This window comes from Ctenopharyngodon idella, chromosome 14 (assembly GCF_019924925.1).
Source record: "Ctenopharyngodon idella isolate HZGC_01 chromosome 14, HZGC01, whole genome shotgun sequence".
NCBI classification, from domain to species: domain Eukaryota; kingdom Metazoa; phylum Chordata; class Actinopteri; order Cypriniformes; family Xenocyprididae; genus Ctenopharyngodon; species Ctenopharyngodon idella.
The window spans coordinates 6708041-6730570 of record NC_067233.1 but is presented as its reverse complement, the minus strand read 5'-3'; the positions used below and the strand labels follow the sequence as shown (position 1 = coordinate 6730570).

General features: G+C 36.4%; 1 protein-coding gene across 1 annotated transcript in view; it reads left to right on the top strand.

The window, feature by feature from the left end:
* Positions 1-20176, top strand: part of fat1b (FAT atypical cadherin 1b) — a 39974-nt gene extending 19798 nt beyond the window's left edge. Inside the window, 18 exon segments of the mRNA XM_051860907.1 lie at positions 660-856; positions 982-1135; positions 2393-2626; positions 6207-6596; positions 6691-6905; positions 7554-7691; positions 7843-7986; positions 8131-8185; positions 8188-8318; positions 9655-10456; positions 10664-10795; positions 12218-12369; positions 13115-13577; positions 14421-14574; positions 14675-14785; positions 14864-15465; positions 16101-16220; positions 18397-20176. Coding sequence (XP_051716867.1) covers positions 660-856; positions 982-1135; positions 2393-2626; positions 6207-6596; positions 6691-6905; positions 7554-7691; positions 7843-7986; positions 8131-8185; positions 8188-8318; positions 9655-10456; positions 10664-10795; positions 12218-12369; positions 13115-13577; positions 14421-14574; positions 14675-14785; positions 14864-15465; positions 16101-16220; positions 18397-18788 — 4586 coding nt within the window. The 3' untranslated portion in view covers positions 18789-20176.
* The last annotated feature ends 2354 nt before the right edge of the window (positions 20177-22530 follow it).

Here is a 22530-nt window from a genome sequence, read left to right as displayed (position 1 = left end):
AAACCTTTTAGTTCTGTTCATTTTATTCAGATTTATTTGTAAAGTGCTTTTTGCAATATATATTATTGCAAAGTAATGTTCAAAATTATATTGCATTAAACATATTTAATAAATATCTTAAACTTTTACAATCCTAAAAATACATAGTATAAAAATATTTTCTTTTATGTTTTCCTTCTTGGCCTCCTAAAATTCCCTTGCGGCTCCTTGGACCAGTTTGAAAACCCTTTGTCTAAAGCCATATGATAGATTTATGTGAGAAATGGACCAAATTTTCATTTTTAGGTGAACTATCCCTCTAAAGAAACTGGTATTGGCATTTCAACATGCTAATTTTGTGAGGTGTTTATTAACCTTTGGTTAGTCACAAAGAAATTACAGATCTAATGTCACAAGCTTAATTGCTGGATGTTATGAATAATCTATGATATGTATATGAGTGTTCTGTATTATACCATCGCTGATTAGAGATATTCAGAGCATCTTGTTATTGTCCTCAGTTTCATTACATCGCCTGATTAGTATCTTGTATGCAGCTAGAAATACAATTATTCCCCAAGCTGTTTAGAATGATGCTAAACGCATGATGATTTGACTGCTAATCTCCTTATTAAATATTTCTGATTAGACCAAAGTTTTTCTTTGTTTAATATATTCAGGTGGAGACCCGCAGGGTCTGTTTGATGTGAAGCACACAGATGGTGTTTGGGTGGTCGCTGTCAGCAAAACCTTGGACAGGGAGGAGAGAGATTTCTATCTTTTACACATCACAGCCACCGATGGAACCTTTGTGACAAAGGCTACCGTAGAGATCACTGTCCTTGATGCAAATGACAACAGTCCAGTTTGTGAAAAGGCATGTGTATATTCAATAGTCCCTGAGCTCGGACTGTGCAGAGAACTTTTAATGAATACGCACATGTTTAGATAACACCCATTTCTGCAGTGTCACTTTAAATTGAAATCCACTTTTGTTCTCAGGATGTGTATGCGCAAAGTGTTCCAGAAGATGCACTTGTAGGAAGACAAATTCTTCAAGTCTCAGCCACTGATGCAGATATCCAATCAAATGCGGAACTCACGTACCAGCTGAGTGGCAGCGGAGCTGAATCATTCACAGTTGACACCAAAACAGGTAAAATAAGCAAACTGGAAATATATAGTCATTTAGTCTGCATTTTATCTAAAGCAAGAGGTTAGGTATCTTATTCAAGGACATAATGGCAGTAGCCCATTGATCACTCCTTGCCAGGTTCAAGTCCACAATCTTGTGATTATCAGTCCTGGTCGTTATTGACTTTTTAAAGCATTCAGTGTTCAATGTGAATAACGATTTTCGCAATATTGTTCCAAAGCCGCTTTACATAGAATAATCCAATAATCCAACTCTAAGTGAACAAGTCAAAGCATGACAGTAACAAGGAAAAAACTCCTTAAGATGTAAGCAGGATTAAAAGGAAACATTGGCAGGAACCAAAACTCAACAGAGGGAGCCCATCCTTCTCTTGCTGGCATGTAGTACATATTAGTGTATTAAAATAAACACTACTGTTCAAAAGTTTGGGGTCAGTAAGATTTTTTGGTAACACTTTACAATAAGGTTCATTAGTTAACATGAACTAATAATGAACTGCACTTATACAGCATTTATTAATCTTTGTTAATGTTAATTTCAACATTTACTAATACGTTATTAAAATCTTGTTAACATTAGTTAATGCACTGTGAACTAACATGAACAAACAATGAACAACTGTATTTTCATTAAATAACATTAACAAAGATTAGTAAATACAGTAACAAATGTATTGCTCATGGTTAGTTCATGTTAGTTAATACATTAACTAATGTTTAACTAATGAACCCTATTGTAAAGTGTTACTGATTTTTTGTTTTTGAAAGAAGACTCATTATACTTACTAATGCTGAATTTATTTGGATAAGGCTCAATAAGTAAAAACAGTGATATTGTGAAATATTGCAATTTAAAATATATTTTTTTAATTATTTGAATAGATTTTAAAATGTAATTTATTTCTGTGATGGAAAAGCTGAATTTTCAGCATCATTACTCCAGTCTTCAGAGTCACAAGATCCTTCAGAAATCATTCAAATATGCAGATTTTCTGCATTTCTTATCATTATCAATGCTGTGCTGCTTAATATTTTTGTGGAAACTGTGATACAATTTTTCAGGATTTCTTGATGAATAAGAAAGAACAGCATTTATTAGTATTTATAAGATATATTTTGTAACATTATAAATATCTTTATTGTCCTTGCTGTATCCTTTATCCTTGCTGAATTAAGGTATTAATTTCTTAAAAAAAAAAAAAAAGTACTGACCCCAAACTTTTAAACTATAGTTTACATTTTTGTATTTTTCTTCTAGGTGTAGTAAAAACGCTGGTAACCCTAGACAGAGAGACGACAGATGTGTACAACCTAACTGTGCGTGCTGTGGATGGAGGCAATCGCTTCTGCCAAGCTTCTGTGGTCATCACTGTTGATGACGTTAATGACAACGCCCCCAAATTCACATCTGACCCACATCATGTCAGCATTTTTCAGAATACGCAACCTGGGACGTACGTGGCACGACTAGAAGCCTTCGATGCAGATATTGGTATGAACAACTTTTCAGCATAAGCAACCATTTCTATTATTTGGTAACCTTGTTTTTGCAAATTCCCTCATACAATCATGAAGAACAATTTGTTAGATTGTAGTTAAATGTACAGTAGTTGTTTCCAGCAGTGTAACCTGATTGAAGCAGTTTTTGCATTAGTAGTTATTAGTCTGTGCTCTGTGTGGCGTTTCATCACTCTCGTCTTCACTCAGCGTGTAGCGTTCACTGACAATGTAACATATGAATACTGTATGATCTTCACTCCTTGTGCATAATTGTCTTAGTTCCCTGCGAAGTTAAACAATTACTTTCTCGCAGTAGTCCACACTCTAATTTTGTACAAATAATCTGACATTTTCTGCCTTGTAAGTAAAGTTCAGATCACTTTTTCTTCTTTGACATCTCAAGCACATTGCCTGATGCTTGTTTGACTTCAAATTTGTAACATTTCAATCATTTTTGTCCATTCGGACTTCAGTCTCACTACTGGAAGATGGCGAGATCCCAGTCTCCTTTGTAATGATCTCTGCCGCATCATTACTCTTCGAAGCTTCTGGTCACTTGGAGGCCCGTCTGTTTTTATTATTAACATTATTGTGGCCACAAAAAACTAAAGTAAACAACTGCCAGGTGGATGTCTTGTAATTAGTGTTTCTTTCATGAATTATCATCAACAGGATGTGTTTATGAGTATGTGCTGATTGGAGAGGAGCTTGTGAAGTGATTAATTCCAATTCACTCAGCTGTCATCATAGGATTTTCATAGGCGTTAATTAGTCAGAGGCAATTAGGCTGGACGACCAGGCGACACCAACAACAAGGTCTGCTCTCATTGCACTAATGAGCATATGAACAAGTATGTTTTGTATATAAACTGCAAATTAACCCAACAAGAAGCAATTAGATCATATTTCTGCCACCCTGCCTCACTATGTCATGAAACAGATTAGACTAGAGGAACAGACTAATTTTTGCATCACTTGGGATTCATTGCAAGCCCTGCCACTCTCCTCAGATTGTTGTCATTTCAACCCACTCATGACTTAATGATATAATGACATTCTTCTGCCCACTTCTACCCAATTTAGGTCTAAATTTTAAATGTTTACTCTTTTCAGCAATGTGTCTTTTTATTTTAGACTTCATTTTTGTCATTAAGTAGGAGTAATTTTAATTACAATACCACAAATCACAGCACAGGTCGCTGCTTCTCTTGTTTACAGTAAATGCAAAATTTAATAATGCAATGAGGAGAAATATATATATATTTTTTTAATGATTGTTATTATTATTTCACTCTAATGCTTTAATACTGTAAGACAATTACTATATAAATAAAATTTAAAATGTAATCGCTGTTGGGCAGAAACCTTGTGTCTTCATATTTCATCAGTTGTTTTCATAAATCATTGCTATTTGTCGCCCTTAAATTTTGCAAAACCCTGTCTGTGGGTTTTGCAAATATTTAACTTATGACTAAACCTTGTAACCCAATTGGATCCTCAAACTGTCAGTAAAACCTCATAACTCCACCCTGCCTCAATCTTGAATGAAGTGCCGTACACATTTTAGACAGTCTCTGCTTGTTTGCAATGCAAGGGTAAATGGACTGGTTGTTTGAATAAGTTTAGCGTTTTCTTTACTTAAGAAACACTATATGAAAAGGCAAATGTTTTATGTATTTGAGCAGTGAGGAAGAGTGTCTTAAAGCCCATTCAAACTAAAGAATGATAACTATAAAGATAACTATAAGAATAAGTATATTAGCATTCACACTAGTGGACGATAACGTTCTGTTTGTTTTACGCGTGTGCTGAATTTTGTCATCTGCATGCTCGAGCTCTTTAAAGCAGCATTCTGATATGTAAAAAAATTCAAAAATTCAAACTGTTTATCATAGAAAGTGATCGAGTCTCTTCAGAAAATTTGGACTAAACCACTTAATTCATATGGATTAGTTTTACGATCTCTTTATGAGATTTTTGAAGCTTCAAAGTTTCAGTTGCGTAGCTGTCTATGGAGGGACAGAAAGCTCTCAGATTTCATCAAAAAGATCTTAATTTGTGTTCCGAAGATGAAACGAAAGTTTTACGGGTTTGGAACGTTATGAAGACGGGTAATTAATGACAGAATTTTCATTTTTGGGTGAACTAACCCTTTAAACAGCCCACTGTGCCACAGCACTGGCATTTTAAAATTTAAACACAGAGTATAGTATATTGTATTTTGTTCAGAGTTAACAGTATATTGTTCACCAGGGGCGGAGCTAGGGGTGGGCTAAGGGGGCTGGACCCCCGAATGTTTTTCCAAAAGCCCCGAATCTTTCAGGTTTGAGGTTTCTTAACAGTGCTGTCAAAATATCATTTTTCTAATCTCTCTATTAAAATATGTTAAACAGTTCAATATCGCTTTTCTGCAGCATACACCGATGCCTGCAGCGCTTTCTCTCTCTTCTCTCCGACAGCGAGTTCACGCACACCGCAGTTGTACACAGACACGGCTCCCGTCACTCACTCAGAGCAGCGGCAGGCCTCAAGACTCTCGTTCGGTCCGGTTGAAGGGTTTTTGTTATGATATAACAACTGATATGACAACTTTAGCACATTTGTCAGCTAAACATTCATTCAGTGTTTCCCATTAATTACCCTATGCCGCCATTGTTTCATAATGAACCGAAAATTCAAAACATACATAGCCTAAATGGTCTCTAACGTTGTATTTTGCCAATGAACTAAAATCGAAACCGTGATAAGGCTTTGTGCCTTTATAAAACAGCAAAAGACAGCGATTAAGTATATATACAGTCTGTTTATGCTGCGTGTTTTAAAGAGAAGTGCACACATTTGCTCATGCGATCAGCTGGTGATCTGGTGATCAAAATAAAAGCTCAAGGGTTTATCTCTTGCAAGTGAAAAAAATTAGTACAAAAGTATTTTTAAATTCCTTATACTGTATTGTAAAGTAACTATTAATAAATTTTTCATTTATTTTACAGTGCATTTGTTACAATATATGGATATTACTGTCATAATGTCCAGGTACATGTCTTGCAAGTTTTGCAAATTCCTGTGGGAAACAATGTACATTTTATGAACTTTACTACTATAAAGTTCATTTCATGACAGTAAAGCTGTTAACGGAAAATTAAATTGTCATTGGACAAATATAGATTTGGGCTAAGCCCCGAATGTTTACAATGTCTGGCTCCGCCCCTGTTGTTCACTGACAAAGAATTCAACAATTTCTGCTAAAACTCTGGCTTTAAATGAAAGGAGGGAAAGGGGACTTCTGTGAACACTTAAAGACTCAGTGGATTCAAAGATTTTTGCTGAAATGAACACTTTAAACGAATTGATTCACAGAAATGTGAAAACTAAAACAACATTACAGGAAACTGAGAACTAAACATAAAATAAAACTACTCTCAGACAGCCTTCTTCCACCAACAACAACCTGTTCCCAGCCTACACATCAGAGAGTCCCATGCTGCCACAAATCAAATACAGCTGTTAGAAATCTAATGGAGACCTCCAGAACTGACATTCCCTAATACTCTTTCTTGTTTCTTTATCTCCAGGGATAAATGGAAAAATACGTTACTCGTTTGAGGACTCTGCTGAAGGTCTGTTTTCAATTGAGGAGAGCTCAGGAATTATCAGTTTAGAAAGGTCCCTGGACAAACAGACGAAGGCCATGCATGTGCTGAGGATACGTGCTACAGACCAGGGCTCTCCCCATAGACTCTCCTCTCTCAGCTCTGTAGTGGTGACAGTGCTGGACGCTAATGACCATCCACCAACATTTGAGCGCAGGGACTATGTTTCCACAGTTCCTGAGGATGTTATGGTAGGAACTAAGCTTCTGAATGTCTTTGCTGCAAGCAGGGACAAGGAAATTACTTCCCAGACAACGTACTCTATCACCAGCGGCAACGAGCAAGGAGCTTTCCGAATTGATTCACGGACAGGTGACACACATACACACAGTTTCCCCTCTGACAGTGTGACTGAAAGAGGACTCCACTGTGGATTTGGGGATCTAGTGAATGTTTGTGTTTGCAGGTGACATCTTTGTGATGGAGCCGCTGGACTATGAGGTGTCTCCACAGCACTACCTGACAGTGAAGGCCACCACCAGAGGGAAACAGTCGCTCAGTGACACAGCTACTGTTACCATTCACCTCCTTGACATCAATGACAACAGCCCTGTGTTCAGCCAGAAGATCTACTCGGCTGTAGTCAGCGAGGACACCAGACTCAGGAGCACAGTGCTGACGGTAAGTGTTTTGCATATGTTTGCATTAAAGGGATAGTTCACCCAAAAATGAAAATTCTGTCATTAATTACTCACCCTCATGTCATTCCAAACCCGTAGGACTTTTGTTCATCTTCGGAACACAAATGAAGATCTTTTTGATGAAATCTGAGAGCTTTCTGTTCCTCCATAGACAGTCTATGCTATTGAAACTTTGATGCTTTAAAAATTTCTAATCCATATGATTTGAGCGGTTTAGTCCAAATTTTCTAAAGAAACACGATCGCTTTATATGAAGAACTGTTTTAATTTAGGCTTTTATTCACATATAAACATTCATCAACTCGCACATCAGAAGCCCAAGCATGTTCGCTTGACGTGTGAGAACCAATGAGGTTCATTTTCGTGGTATACAGCACGTTTGAGCTTCTGCAAGAGGTTTGTTCTTGCGCTTCATTCAGGTTCGGTTGAGCTTCTGTTTATAACTGCATAACTGCATGACAACCACTCCAGACACCCTTGCATTGTGCCGGCAAGTTTTGTGTGAGCAGTATGCATCAATCTAATTAAAATGATGAAATGGTATTTTGATTGTGTTGCTAAACCAATTTAGAAATATGTGTCATATATAGTTTATGTGAGATAAACAGATCTTTTCCTTTTTGCTTAGGTACTAGCAAATGATATTGATGGGCATTTAAACAACCAAATCCACTATTCCATTGAGAACAACAACCAAACGTGTCCCTTCATCATGGATGCAGTCAGTGGTGAACTTCGACTTGCCCATCAGTTGGACAGGGAAAAGGTAATGCTTTTTGAATAACATCTTCCCCTTACCTACAGAAAGGTGGGCTTTGATTTGATCTTCACAGGTTTTAATAACAGTGTTTCTAATTCCTTTGCAAAAGCCAAGGATGACTCCATCTTTTCTACCTTTTTCTTCTTGTTTAAATTAGGTAGCGAGTTACATGCTGACCGTGCTGGCCTCCGACAGTGGAAATCCCCCCAAGTCCGACAGCGCTGTAATCAACATAGCTGTGTCTGATGTGAATGATAATCCTCCTGTCTTCTCTCAGGCTAACTACAGTCTCATCATCCAGGCAAGACCACACTCTCCTGTAGAGTAGAGCAAATTAAATCCTACACAATCTTTCCTTACTCCATACCTGAGCTCTCAGTGAGAGGTGATGGTGTAATCTCTCAGACCTGTTGGAATGATTCTGGTATCTTTCTCTCTTCGGTAGGAGAATCTGCCTTCAGGGGCTAGTGTGTTACAGCTCAATATGACAGACAATGATTCCCCCAAAATGGGGCCCCTTACTCCTTTAGTATTCTGAAGGGTGATGAGACAAGCCTCTTCAGCATAGACCAGCAGGGTGTGGTAAAGACAGCTGGACCGCTGAGAAAGGGCCAACACATACTCCAAGTGCAGGTGAGAACTGAGCTTTGTTCATTTGTTTGTTGTGTAGCAGTCCTTCAGGGTACTTCTAAAGCAGCGTTTCTCAAAATGGACTTCACAGATGCCTGCTGTGGGTCCTTCACAAATAGCCAGAGGACCAGAAACCTCACTCATAGAGTGCAACAGTTAGGCGTGTTCCTGGGTCAACATATTTTGTTGATCATGGAACAACATTCCTGTCTACAAATTTAATCATTACCATATCCCTACCCCTAAACATAACCCTATCCATACGTTATCCCTAAAATCAGAGGGAAATGATATGTGAATAACACTGATGTTGAAGCACTTAACCCTTGTTGTAAACCTAAACTTGACATAAACTGTAAACTTGTCCCTCAAATATGATTGGTTGATTGGAATATTGTTCCTGGATCAACAAAGATGTGGAACATACTTGGTGAAATCAGGTTCGGCAACCAAATAATTTAAAGCAAAAAAGTGTCTAAAATCATAAAAAAATACAAGGTACAAGGTACTTAACCCAGTGTCTGTAAACACATTGGGCTCTTGACAGGGTTCCTTGGCTCAGAATTGGACAAACCATGCATGATCAGAAGGTTATAGCCTGATTTGTAGGCTGAGAACAGCATTATGTATGTAAACCTAAAAATACATTTGGTTTTAAATCAAAAATATGCATAATTCCTTTATCGATACCACCTGTTAGTGGAAGATTTGTGTTATATGATGCATACATTCTAAAAGATTCATGTGTTGAATGTTCCCTCTTGTGTTGAACAAGTGCCATAGCAGGCAAGTGAAAACACTTTTACTGCCTTCCTATCCAAAATGCCTGGGACAGAATTTGCTTACATTAAACACGTCATTTTATAATAAATTATAGACACATTTTATATTTAATTTATATTATTATGTCACATTTTATATTATATTTACACTACCATTCAAAAAGTTTGGGTCAGTAAGACCCAAATTAGATATTTTAGATTGTAATAATATTTCACAATATTTTTACTGTGTTTATGATCAAATAAATGCAGCCTTGGTGAGAAGAAGAGACTTCTTTCAAAAACATTATAAAATCTTACTGACCCCGAATGGTATTTTTTAAAAAATATTATTATTTGAGTTTAATTTAATTAAGTTTTCATTTAAAAATATTATTCAGTGCTTAAAATATTAGTTGATGTATGTTGTAACATGACAATATTTAGATAGATTAGATAAAAGTTTTTTTAACTATATGTATTTATAGGTTATATATAAAAGAATGTAACACAAAGTTATTATAAACCATTACCTTAGTTTCAAATTTAAAATGAAAATGATCTGGATCTGATTTCAGGTGTCTGACAATGGAAGTCCCCCACTGAAATCAGTCACATCTGTCAGTGTGCTTGTGGTACAGGCGAGTGTGTATCCTCCATCTGTGTTTTCTCTGGATGTATTCATCATGATCTTGGAAGATGAGTATTTAGGAGGCATGCTGGGCAAGGTCCACGTCACAGATCAAGATGAATATGACACGCTCACATTCAGTCTGGAGCCACAGTCACACAGCTTGTTCTCTGTCATTGGCACGGATGGCAGATTGTTGGCCCGTGGAGGCTTGGATGTGGGTTATTACCAGCTTAATGTCTCAGTCAGTGACGGCTGTTTCTCAGCCTTAGCCAGTGTCACAGTGAATGTGCTGCAGGTCACAGAGCAGATGCTGGACAGTTCTATTTCTGTGGGCTTTGCTGGCATCGCTGCAGAGGATTTTATCCAGGACCACTGGAAAAGCTTCCAAAAAGCAGTCCGGAGTGTAGCCGGAGTCCGCAGGGGTGCCATGCAGTTGATCAGTCTGCAGCCTGCGGAAACTGACGACGGGCTGGATGTTCTTCTGTTCTTTGAGAAACCAGGACGAGGCGCCAGCTCGCTGGAAGCCCTCTCTCAGAAGCTCAACTCTTCCAGAGCAGCAATCAAAGAGATGACAGGACTACAAGTAGTGAGGGTTTTGAATAGTCAGTGCTCAAGCTCTGAGTGTCCCGGTAGTATGTGTAGACGAGTTGTCCTGCTTAACCAGACCAGTATGGCCACATTCAGCACTGCCCGTGTCAGCTATGTCACTTCCAAACACAACATAACAGCCAAGTGCCTGTGCACAGGTATGCAATGTGACTGTTATAAACTGTGACATTTTAAAAACAATATTTACATTTTTTTATTCTCACTATTGTTCTAATATCAATAATATTATTATATTATTAATATTATTATGTGAATTGAGGCTTTGACAATATGTAAAACAATAATGTCAATACAGTAAAGTACACTTAAATTTAATTTGAATTTTAATCTCTTAACTTTTTCAGACAGTAAGTGCCTGAAGCATGAAACCACCTGTGTAAACAACCCATGTCCAGAGGGCTATGAGTGTGTGCCAGGCTTTGGAAAAGACAAACATAGTTGCATATGCACAGGTGGTGCCAAAGTCAAATGCTCAGGTAACAGTGAATTAATTTCTTTATCAAATAAGACGGTGTCATCTTAAGGAGCGGTCACAGGTGCAGATTAAATTGTTTCCTGCTCACTTAATAACAATTTGCAAGCGTTTAGTGTGTAGTGTAAACACACATTCATTAAGTACAATAATACAGGGTTAATGTTCAGCTATTTGCAGATTTAATCATTAGGTGAAGCAGTGTTTACACGCACAATTTAACACAAGGGTATGTTTTCTTAATGTGGAGAATGGCAGCTTCTCTTGAGTAGGATCAATGAGGTGTTTAGCAGTAAATCAACTACAAGATAACAGAAGTGAATTTCTTCAGAGAAATGGGTATCCTTCATTATATCCTTAATGAGAATGTCTTAACAGATTTAATTATCTCTGACTCCCACAAGCACTTGTGCTATACTTCTTTTGTTAGAGTCGAGAGAATTTTGTAATTACAAAAAATTACAATGGTAACTTAAAGTACTATTTATCTTGGAAAACCATAATATATTAAAATGAGATATTCTTCAAATCATGTACTAATTTTCAAAATATTTCTGTAATATTGTTATTTTTATTATAGAATCAATAACTAGTTCTGTCATGACAACTCTTGGGAGACTGGTATGATAATAGAGATCGGCATGGTAATGGATATGGCACTGTTTATGTATTTGGTCTTGGCAGAATAGATCTGCTACGCTGCTGCTGCTGCAGAGCAAGTACCGAGACTTTCTACTGCCAATACATTCACAGACATTGCTGTGAGCATGTAAGACATCCTGCTGCTGCTGCACATGTAACATACGTGAATTACAGTAACCCCCGTAGCAGATCTATACAGGTGGAGCTGGGGAAGGTGAAGGGTTTCTGAAAGCGCACTGCAGACTGCTAACAGCAACACTACCGGTATTTGTTTGAATGTTGAGCCACAGTTCATTGGCTGCTGATGCAACAGCAACCAATCAGCTGTGCTATCTAGATAATGATCGCTACCAAATGAGTTAAAGACCTATCAGCCTGCGCCATCTAGAGTTTCATGCCAGAACTAGGTAATAATGCAGCCAAAGGCAAAACTCAGTAACTCTACATTTACCTCACAACTATGCTCAGATTCAAAGAAATCCAAGTGTGAAAACATAGTTTTAGGTTTGCTGTAGTTTCTGTGTTTTGCCTTTGTAGGGCAGAATGATATTGTAGTAGAAACGTTTTAGTATGGGTATTCTGTGCATGACATTTTCTACAATTTTCCATGGATTAAAATGATTTAGTAAGACATTTATTATTCCAGAGGTTTGTAAAATGGACACAAGCAACCATAATCCAAACTTAAATGTCATTTGTATTTATTTTAATTAATGTGCTACTAACTTTATTTCTACTACCTTTATTTCTATTTCTGCTACTATCTTTTTCTCTATGTTCTAAGGAGGATCTTCAATGACATTTAGTGAGAGCAGCTATATTAAATATCGCCTGAGAGAAAGCACAAGAGAAGTGAAGCTCACGCTCAAGTTAAAAACTCTCTCAAGAGAAGGAACAGTAATGCTTGCCAGAGGAACAGGCCACAGCATTCTAGAGGTATAAAAGAATATTAAATCACTGCCTGTTTTCATATAATTTGAAAACAATTACATAAATGTATACATAAACCGTAATTGAACCAGTTGTCCCTAGAGAATTTTTAAAAAGGTAACACTTATCAGTAAGGTCTTATTTTTTAACATTAGTTAATGCATTAACTAACATGAGCTAACAATGAGCAATATATTTTTAAAGCATTTATTAACCTTTATTAATGTTAGTTAATAAAAAATATTCACTGCATTATTTTATGTTAACAGATACAACTTTTGAACTTGGAAAAAGTTCATGTTATCTAATGTAGTTAACTAATGAAACCTTACTGTAAAGTGTTACTAAAAAACAACTTAAACCAAGTCTAGTTCACCCAAAAATTAAAATTCTATCATCATTTTCTCACCCTTATGTTGTTCCATGTTGTTATATACACATTTCTTACTTCTGTTAAACACAAAAGTATATATATTAAAGAATGTTGGTCACTAAAAAGTTTTGGTTCCCATTGACTTCCATGTATGTAAAAAAGTTCAGTGGAAACCAATAGGAACTAAAACTAGATTAGTTTAAAGTAGAAACTATGACTATTATTTCATGTCAAGCTTTACATGGTTAATGATGGTTTTAGAGCGATTTTGCACACTGGCCAGGCTGGAAGACTAGCTAAACAATTTTAAACCAGTGAAGACCAGCAAACCAACTTACCAACATAATTTTCTTAATACTGACTGTATGTATTCCCCAGATAGTTGGAGGCAGACTGCAGTTCCTGTTTGACTGCGGCTGGGGTCTCGCCACAGTTTCTGTGCACAGTGTCCTGGTAAATGATGGACAGTGGCACATGGCAGAGCTTGAAGTGAAGGGTAACCATGCCAGGTTGGTTCTGGATCAGCTCCATTCTGCTTCAGGCATCGCGCCTGGTCCCATCCACTGCCTCAACCTGGGCGAACAGGTGGTCCTGGGTGGACATGCTCAACGTCTCATTTCCAGACTCAGGCGCAATCTGCCTGTATCAAACAGCCTACAGGGCTGCATGGACTCTGTGCTGTTTAATGGACAGAGGCTGTCCTTGGACTCAAATGATCCATTAGGGGTTGCCATTGAGGACATGGTGGGAGTGTCTCCTGGCTGTGTCTTCTTCCCATCTCCAGACTGCTCCAGTAATCCCTGCCTCAACGGAGGGAGCTGCTTAATGAGGCAGAGTGGAGGTAGACTGAACCCCACATACTGTAGATTAATGAAAATACCATACTAACAGTATCTGTATTAATATAAAAGCTCATTATTCTTTTCATATTGATTATTCAGATAAATATTCAGTGAAATGTACAGTGGGGCCTAATAATTTTATTTTTAAATCTTGAAATAAACAATTTTGGAGGGAAAAACTATAGAAGCCCATTTCCAACTTTAGGGTACAAAAAAGGTAATTGTAACTTTATATCTCACAATTGTGACTGTATTTCTTGAAGGAGTTTATGTCTCCCAATGTGACTTTATATTCCTTTTCACAATGTGACTCGTTTTTTAAGTCTCATTGTGAGATATTAAGTCACATTGTGAGTGTTTGGGGTCAGTAAGGCTTGAATGAATACTTTTATTCAGCAAGGATGCTTAAATTGAGCAAAAATACAGTAAAGACATTTACAATGTTACAAAAGATTTCTATTTGCCATCACAGGAATAAATAACATTTTAAAATATATTAAAATAGTAAACCATTAATTTAAATTGTAATAATATTTCACAGTATTTCTGTTTTTACTTTTTTTTTGACCAAATTTTGACTTGGTGAGGAAAAAACATTCAAAAATCTTACTGACTCCAAACTTTTGAATGGTAGTGTAATCGCAATTTTGAGAAATAAAGTCACAATTGTGACTTTATATTTTACAATGTAACTATGTTTTTTATTTTTTAGACATTTCTTACATTTTATTTCTTACATTTTTGCTTGTGGTTTCTAACCCCACTGTAGATGATAAACCTGTATCTGATCTCCATATGTATAGCTAGTTTATGGCATTGCTGCGTCATTGATTTTCTCCCAGGTTATGTCTGTAAATGCAATACGTCATTCTCTGGGACTCACTGTGAGGTCAAGATCAGTCCTTGTGACTCCAACCCCTGCTTGTATGGAGGAACCTGCATCCAGAATAACCTGGACTACTACTGTAAATGCAGGGGCCAGTACTCAGGACAAAGGTACTACACTTTCAATGTACTGTACAAGTGAAATTTTAACTATAAAATCTGTCAGTGGGACAGAATTACCGTATGCCCAAATCTCTCTGTATGACCACAGGTGTCAGATAGGTCCTTACTGCAAGGAGAATCCATGCCAAAATGGTGGACAGTGTATAGACAGTCTTGATGGACCCATTTGTGAGTGTGAGTCGGGATTCAAAGGAGAAAGGTCTGTTGTTATTATCAACCTCTTGAACATATGTAGGACTTTCCTTAAGAATGTTTGACAGAGCATTTTGTTTTTTAGGTGCATAATCGATGTTGACGAGTGTGTGGACAGGCCTTGCTTCAATGACGGCCGTTGTGTCAACACACATGGATCTTTTAACTGTTCTTGCTTGGTGGGATTCAGCGGGAGACTGTGTGAGATAGGCACAGAAGTGAGGAACCAACTGATATCTTCATCCTGGAACTCTTGGATTGGAGGACTGGTCGCAATCCTGGCCTTCCTAACGGCCATCTTTGTTTTGATGTTGCTTGTCTTAGTAGTGTGGAAAGGAACCTGCAAAGCTGGCAAGAGAGATAAAGACCTTGATATGTACAAAGATGTTGATTCTTACATTCAGAGGTCCAATGTATACAGCCAAGCTCGAAAAGAATCCTGTCCGGACACCCCGCCGCAGGTCCCAGTGCGACCTATCTCCTACACACCTAGCATTCCTGGAGAATGTCGAAACAACCGAGCCTCCGTGCCTGAGCTCAGTAGCTTTACGCCAGATTCACTCTTTGGTCTGAGGAAGACTGTGGCTGTGTGCAGTGTTGCCCCTAACCTACCACATCACAAAGCATCCCATTCACACTCGGAAAAGGATTCCATACAACAGTCGGATTGGGATGAGGAGTATGATGGTTAGTGCAGTCTGAAGCCTCAGTTGGAGGCCTTTAAAGTCAATAAATCTAAATTGACAATTCTTTTTTTTTTTAGCAATATTGGGGTATTTCTTATAAATGATTTATCTGTGCAGATCATGATTTTTTTTTAAATGAATATGCCCTTGTAATCTTTGATCAAAATGTTGACATTTACTGGTGCGAGGGCTGGACAACCTGTCATTCACATGAGATTACAGCAAGAGCAAACCACATGATCCATTGATCCAATAAATTCCTGATGGACAAAATAAAGTCCCGCCCTTCTTTTTTTTCTTGTTCAAGAAGCTCTTTCATTCAGATATGCGTCGTAGGGAAGAAAAGTCTAAAGCAACTACCATTTATGCTGACTTAAAGGGTGCTCTTAGTAAAAACCAAGTACTATTTATTTGGCTGGTCATGTGATCACGTGGCCTCCATGTAGATTATCAGCGTTTATTTTTATTTATTATTTAAGATTTCTTTTAGGTGTAAAACTCATTACCGAGTGCATCTTTAGACACACTGTAGTTGTATTTTTCTTGAAATTAATTCATGAATACTTTAGCGTTTCTTATGGCCTTTGCAGGATTGCTCTTTATTTTTTTGTTTCTTCTTTGTATTCATTCTTCCAGAAAAAGTCCTAGACTTGACATCCTGTTTAGCACTTGAGGACGACAGTGTTTCCTTTTGTCATGACAATAGAGGGCTGCGGTCCACGTGTTCCCTCCAATCAGATGCCACGGATGACAACAGTAAGTTGCACAATCCAAAAATTTCAAGTTTGAAACTGTATACTTTAGACTTTTTCAAATCTGACAAAAATAGGTATTTTTCCATAAATAATCTATTTTTTTATATTGTGCACCGGTGTATTAACTTGCAACATCTTTGCTGTGTCTATAATGAATTCAGCCCCCATATGGATTAAATCTAAGCACAGATTCTGAACAGACTGCAGTGTAAGTGTTGTGCACGCAACACAGTTATTAATTAATTAGAATCAGAATATTAGTCATCAATTCCTATTTCCCTTTGGACTAGAATGTGTTTAGCTTTGTGGTGCTTATACTATCGTTCAAAAGTTTGGGGTCAATTTTTTTTTTTTTAAGAAAAGAAATTAATTGTTTTATTGAGGAATACTGCATTATATTGATCAAAAGTGACAGTAAACATTTATAATTTACAAAAGATTTCTATTTAAAATAAATGCTGTTCTTTTGATCTTTGTATTAATCAAATAATCCTGAAAAAACACCGCAGCTGAAAATTCAGCTTTGCATCACAGGAATAAATTATATTTTAAAATATATTACAATAGAAAACAGTAAGATTAAATTGTAATAATATTTCACAATATTACTGTTTTTTGATCACATAAATGCAGTCTCTGTGAACATAAAAGACTTCTTTACAAATCTTACCGACCCACAAAGTTTTGAACAGCAGTGTAATAATATTAATTTGGTGATATACTATTCTAACTGTTCTTGTCATCATTTTTAGTGACTTTACAGACATGTAGTTACCGAACACCATTATCAGAATCAGATTTTGGCTATATCAACCTGCCTTCTATGTTTAATACACATGGTCTTTTGTAGTTTTATGTAAGTAAAGAATTGTAAAATAAGATGACTGATGTTTAATTCTTTACTTTTACAAGCCTCCAAAGTGATACACCCTGTCAAAACATAGATTGACATGGTGAGAAAAAGGTAGATATATAGTATATGTTACATCTCACATCATGTTGGTGGTTTCATATTTATCATCATTCTTTCTGTTTCTCTAACTCACTTCAGATTATTTATTTACTCACTGTTAAGCACTGACCAACTTAATTGCATGGACATTTTAAGAGATTAATTTTGCTGTTTGAAATGTATAATTCAAACTCTTAAAATGTGAAAATGTCCTTTTCTTTTTCTTTGACTTGTCAAGAAAACATTCTTGTGAGCTTTGGTACTTTGAGAATGACAGTGGTTATTTCTGTTTTGTTGTTGTTTATCAAACCCTTCGTGCATGCTCCATTGCTTTAGCAAGCTTGGTTACACTGAACAACTGTGTGAATTTGATAGGTTCTCGTGACTTGCCTATAACAAGTTCTGCTCTAACGCACTGACATCGATCTCAGGGGTACTTTGATGTTTAATCTTCTTTAACTCGGAGGAGTTATAACAAGCTCTTTTAAACCAGTGTGCTCAGATCTTTCTCACTGTCTAAGATTAATGAGCCTCAGAACTATCAAAGCATGCCATAGTCTGAAGATACATGTGAGCTTTACTGAAACATGTCTGTTGTGGAGCTGCTTGCAGCTGTGAGAATGTAAATGATTTGACAATATACATTACCATTCAAAAGATTGGGTTCAGAAAGATTTTTTTTGTTTTGTTTTGTTCTAAAAAATTGATACTTTTATTCACAAAAGATGGCTTAAATTGATCAAAAGTGTTATAATGTTACAAAAGATTTCTATTTCAAATAAATGCTGTTCTTTTGAACTTTCTATTCATCATAGAATCCTGGAAAAATATTAAGGATTATAACTGTTTTCAACAAGAAATATTTCTTGAGCACCGAATCAGATTTCTGAAGGATCATGTGACACTAAAATGGCAAATAATGGACTGAAATAATGGCATTTTAAAATATACTGAAACAGAAAACAGTGATTTTAAATTGTAATAATACACAATGTTACTGTTTATATTTGATCAAATAAATGCAGCCTTGGTGAGCAGAAGAGACTTATTTCAAAACCATTAAAAAAATCCAACTGACCCCAAACATTTTAATGGTAGTAGCGTATAAATATTTACAGTATAGTGACTCTAATGTTTTAATCTGTTTACCAATACCTACATTATTATGAGTTGAACACATTTTTCATCTCTGATAAATGTGTTAAACTGTCTGGTTTTCTAACAGGCTATTACTGGGATACCTCAGATTGGCTGCAGAATATCTACTCTCCTGGGATCCAAGGTTTTCTCCAGTATGAATTTGTGCAGATGTCCAATCACACTGCTCCAGATGTTCTTGACATGGACTTCCTTACTGCTGACGATGACATTGAGAACTTCCTGCCAATTCCAGATCTTCCTCTTAATACTGACATGCCTGCAGTTCCAGAGTACGACCAGCATGCCAGACCAGAGCTCCATCACGTTATTCGCCCATCAGCAAGGTCAAACTCCATGTTTCCCAGTCAAAATCACAGCCATGGCTACCCACAGCCCATTGAAACAACCTTTGAGATGCCTCAGGGCCAACATACAGGACCTGCTGAGATTTCTGATTCCTTGGAAAGTTCTTTGTGAGCAACACACTTGGAAACTACCTTACTCAGACTTGCCAGCCAGTGGTTAGACATTCGATTGTACGGTTAGTGACCGTGAAAAACTCGTGGAAGCTGTGGTTGGTAACCACCAGAGACTGAAGTGTGACTGTGATGGGTTTATGTGCTCTGATTTAAAACCACCATTAGTCTCTCATGCAGAATCATCTGTCTTTATTCCTCAAGTCAAATCTTGTATGGTAGGATATGTCACTGTTACACGCAATCCTTGATTTACTTTAAAGGTGCACTCAGTATTTTTTTTATTTTTTTTTTTGAGAAAAAAGCAATTCCGCTGGGGACATGACAGTGGTCTCGGACTTTATACTCTCACCTAGAGTATTAATTTTTTAGTTATTAATGCCATCATTGTCAAATGTGCTATTCACAGTCAGTCATGATTTATTTTGCAAGTGAAAATGTCCAAATCAGGGAGTTAATAAGATAAACTGAGTAGTATTTGGCAGGTCATGTGATCTCAGCATGGTGACCCCCATGGGGGGACTCTCTCCATCTAGAATAAAACAGTTTTAGGCCTCTGATATGATTGATCTTCATGTCATGTGAGTATATATGATTTTAAACATATATTTTTTATAGTACTATGCATTCACTTTGTGTATATTTTGAGGAAAGAAAAAGAGTGCACCTTGAAATAATTGTGAATAAGTATGTCATTTCTGTGGCACTAGCATCACCAAACAGAATTGCAGAATCACACTGCCATTGTTCTGCCATTGTTTTGGACAGACATATAGAGTATTCCAATCCCAAATTCATGCCATGGGTTTAGCCATATTGAAGTATTTAACTACAAAAATTTCACACTTCAGCTTTAATTAAATAAAAAAAAAATCTTGTTCCATTGCTGACATGAATTGACATGAAAAGAAATGTTGTCATTGTGGTTAGCGTGATATTTGTACAGTTGTGAAGTTTGCTATGATTATGAGGTAGTTTTGGGTAATAATCAGAGACAAATTTGACAAATTTCAGGTTTAAGTTTTAATCCCTAAGGTATTTTATTACTGAGGTTTGTCAATAACCGCTGCCCAGCAAGAGGTATTATTTATTATATCACATTAAAAGTAAAAAAAAAAAAAAAAAAAGATAAAAAAGAAAATTTGTCTTCTCAGATACTTTTTTTTACACAAAAGACATGTATGGTCTGTCAAATGTATATTATGTTCTACTTGCTGACTCTTTGAAATGTTGTTCTGTATACAAAAATGTATAAAAAATATTTTTTAAGATATAATACATTCTGTCTCATTTTTGCATTCATAGTGTTTTTGTTTTGTTGGTTGTTTCAAGACTGTAAAGAACCTGAAGGTCTCTGTTAACAAGTAACATACACATCAATCAGTAGCAAGAGGTTGGGAGTAGAGAGCATCTCTGCGTTCATACAGTATGGTGCGTAAAATGACGAGTAAAAAGTAAAATAAAAATCACATCTGAGGATGACAGGATCCCTTTACTGTTCTCAAGCTGCTTCAGCCTCTATATTGCAGTCTATTAGTGTCATTAGGTGACTTTAAAGTTTTCTGAAGCTGTGAAATTTTGCATTTGCAAAGGTTGATGATCTGGAGCTAATAGCAGATGTCCTCAGTAGGGTCGTTATGGCAATAATGACTAGAAGGTCATCTGTCAAGGTTGCCCTTTTATTTCATAGAAAAATTAGGAGCGTTTTGCTCATTTACAACTTAGGGCATAACCACGTTAACATTTTAATGGTTTAAAATGTTTGCAAAATTAGCAATTAAATGTAAGAATGGCTAATTAATGAAATGTCTACATTATTTTTTATATTATTCAAGTTTATTTGTATAGCGCTTTTCACAATAGGCTATATTGTTTTAAAGCAGCTTTACAGAAAATGCTTGTTTCAGTGTTACAATTTAGTAAGTATTCTGTTATGAGTTGAGTTGTATAATTTACTCAACATCCAAGATGTTCATGTCTTTCTTTCTTCCGTCGAAAAGAAATAAAGGTTTTTGATGAAAACATTCCAGGATTATTCTCCTTATAGTGGACTTCAATGGCCTCCAAATGGTTGAAGGTCAAAATTACAGTTTCACTGCAGCTTCAACGGGCTTTAAACGATACCAGATGAGGAATAAGGGTCTTATCTAGGAAACGATCGGTCATTTTCGAAAAAAATATAAATGTATATGCTTTATATAAACAAATGATCGCCTTTCAAGTGCTTCCGCCAAAACTGTACTTTCGTATTCTTCAAAAAGTTTACGCTGTATGTCCTACGCCTTCCCTATTCAACTTACGGAACGAACGCAGCGCCAGTTAAATTTTTTCCGTAAGTAGAATAGGGAAGGCGTAGGACATACAGCTTTTTGAAGAATACGAAAGTACGGTGGATGACATGGGGTGTGTAAATAATCAGGAAAATTTTATATGAAAGTGAACTAATCCTTTAAGCAGACACAATGAACATGTTAGGCAGCAATTGCAACTTTGGCTTATAATAATACAAAGGATCATTTAAAAAAAAAGGAAAGTTTTGTAGCCTATGTCATACAAAACTGGCGTCATTTGAAGTAGCATCTCCTAAATCAAATTCCACATCATAGTATTTTTGATGATATAAACATCATAAACATAATCATATCATCATTGGTGCGTGTCAGCAATAACAAAATGGGCGTGTCAAATTTATACAGGCCTCATTTACAAAAGTCTTTGCATTGAAAGCAGGATTGCCAGGTAAATTCTTTCCATATTGTACATAGAATTGAACACTAGAGGGCAGCACACTCTAATAAAGTCAAACAACCAAATAGACTGCATGCCTGATAACTGTAAAAAAAGACATTTTATTACAAGATTTTCAGACCTTAATACAGTTTATTTGGTAATATACATTTGAACACAATTTTGAGTATATTCCTTTTCATTTTAGAATATTGCTGATAGTCAAATGATTTTCTATTGATTGTGGGAGGCATAATGGTGTTCTGAAATGAGAAGGCAAAGTCCTCAAGAGTTTTTTTAAAATGTGTGTGTGTGTGTGTGTGTGTGTGTGTGTGTGTGTGTGTGTGTGTGTGTGTGTGTATAAACAGTTACAGTTACACTTAATGTTGTCACATATTTCTGGTGAAATAAAAAAATAAAGAGAAATCAAATACAATTCTATTTTGTATTTTTACATAAACTATGTAGCCTAAACAATGTTCCATTTATTAAGACCAAGTATAACTCTCATAAATTTAGTTTCTTTAAGCATTTTTACATCTATTCCAAAATAATAACTAAAGGCAGAAACAATTAAAATAATATATTTTATTTGTGAACTGATATTCAGCTGTTCTTTTTAATACTCAGCTTATTTTCGGATCATCAGTTATCATGCTCGGTAAACACTGGTCACAGACACAAAGTTTGATCTTGATCTAAGAGGCTGAGTTGTTTACTTACTTTTTAATTACTCTTCCCATTAACGCCATCATGTTGTTCATTCAGACCGATTCAGGAAGGCGCATGAAAACAAGAGGCGGGATTTATTGCACGAACCAATCATATCCAATCATAACTGATCATATCCAATCATAACCGATCATAACCAATCATAGCGCGATGGAGGCATTGCTTCTCACATGACTTCCCTCAATTCATTCTCAATTACCCCCAACCAAACCCAGCATGCTCTTTAGGGGGTCTGTTATAAGTCAATGGGATCAGGGGAGGCACAAGAGACGCGGACTCCCGCT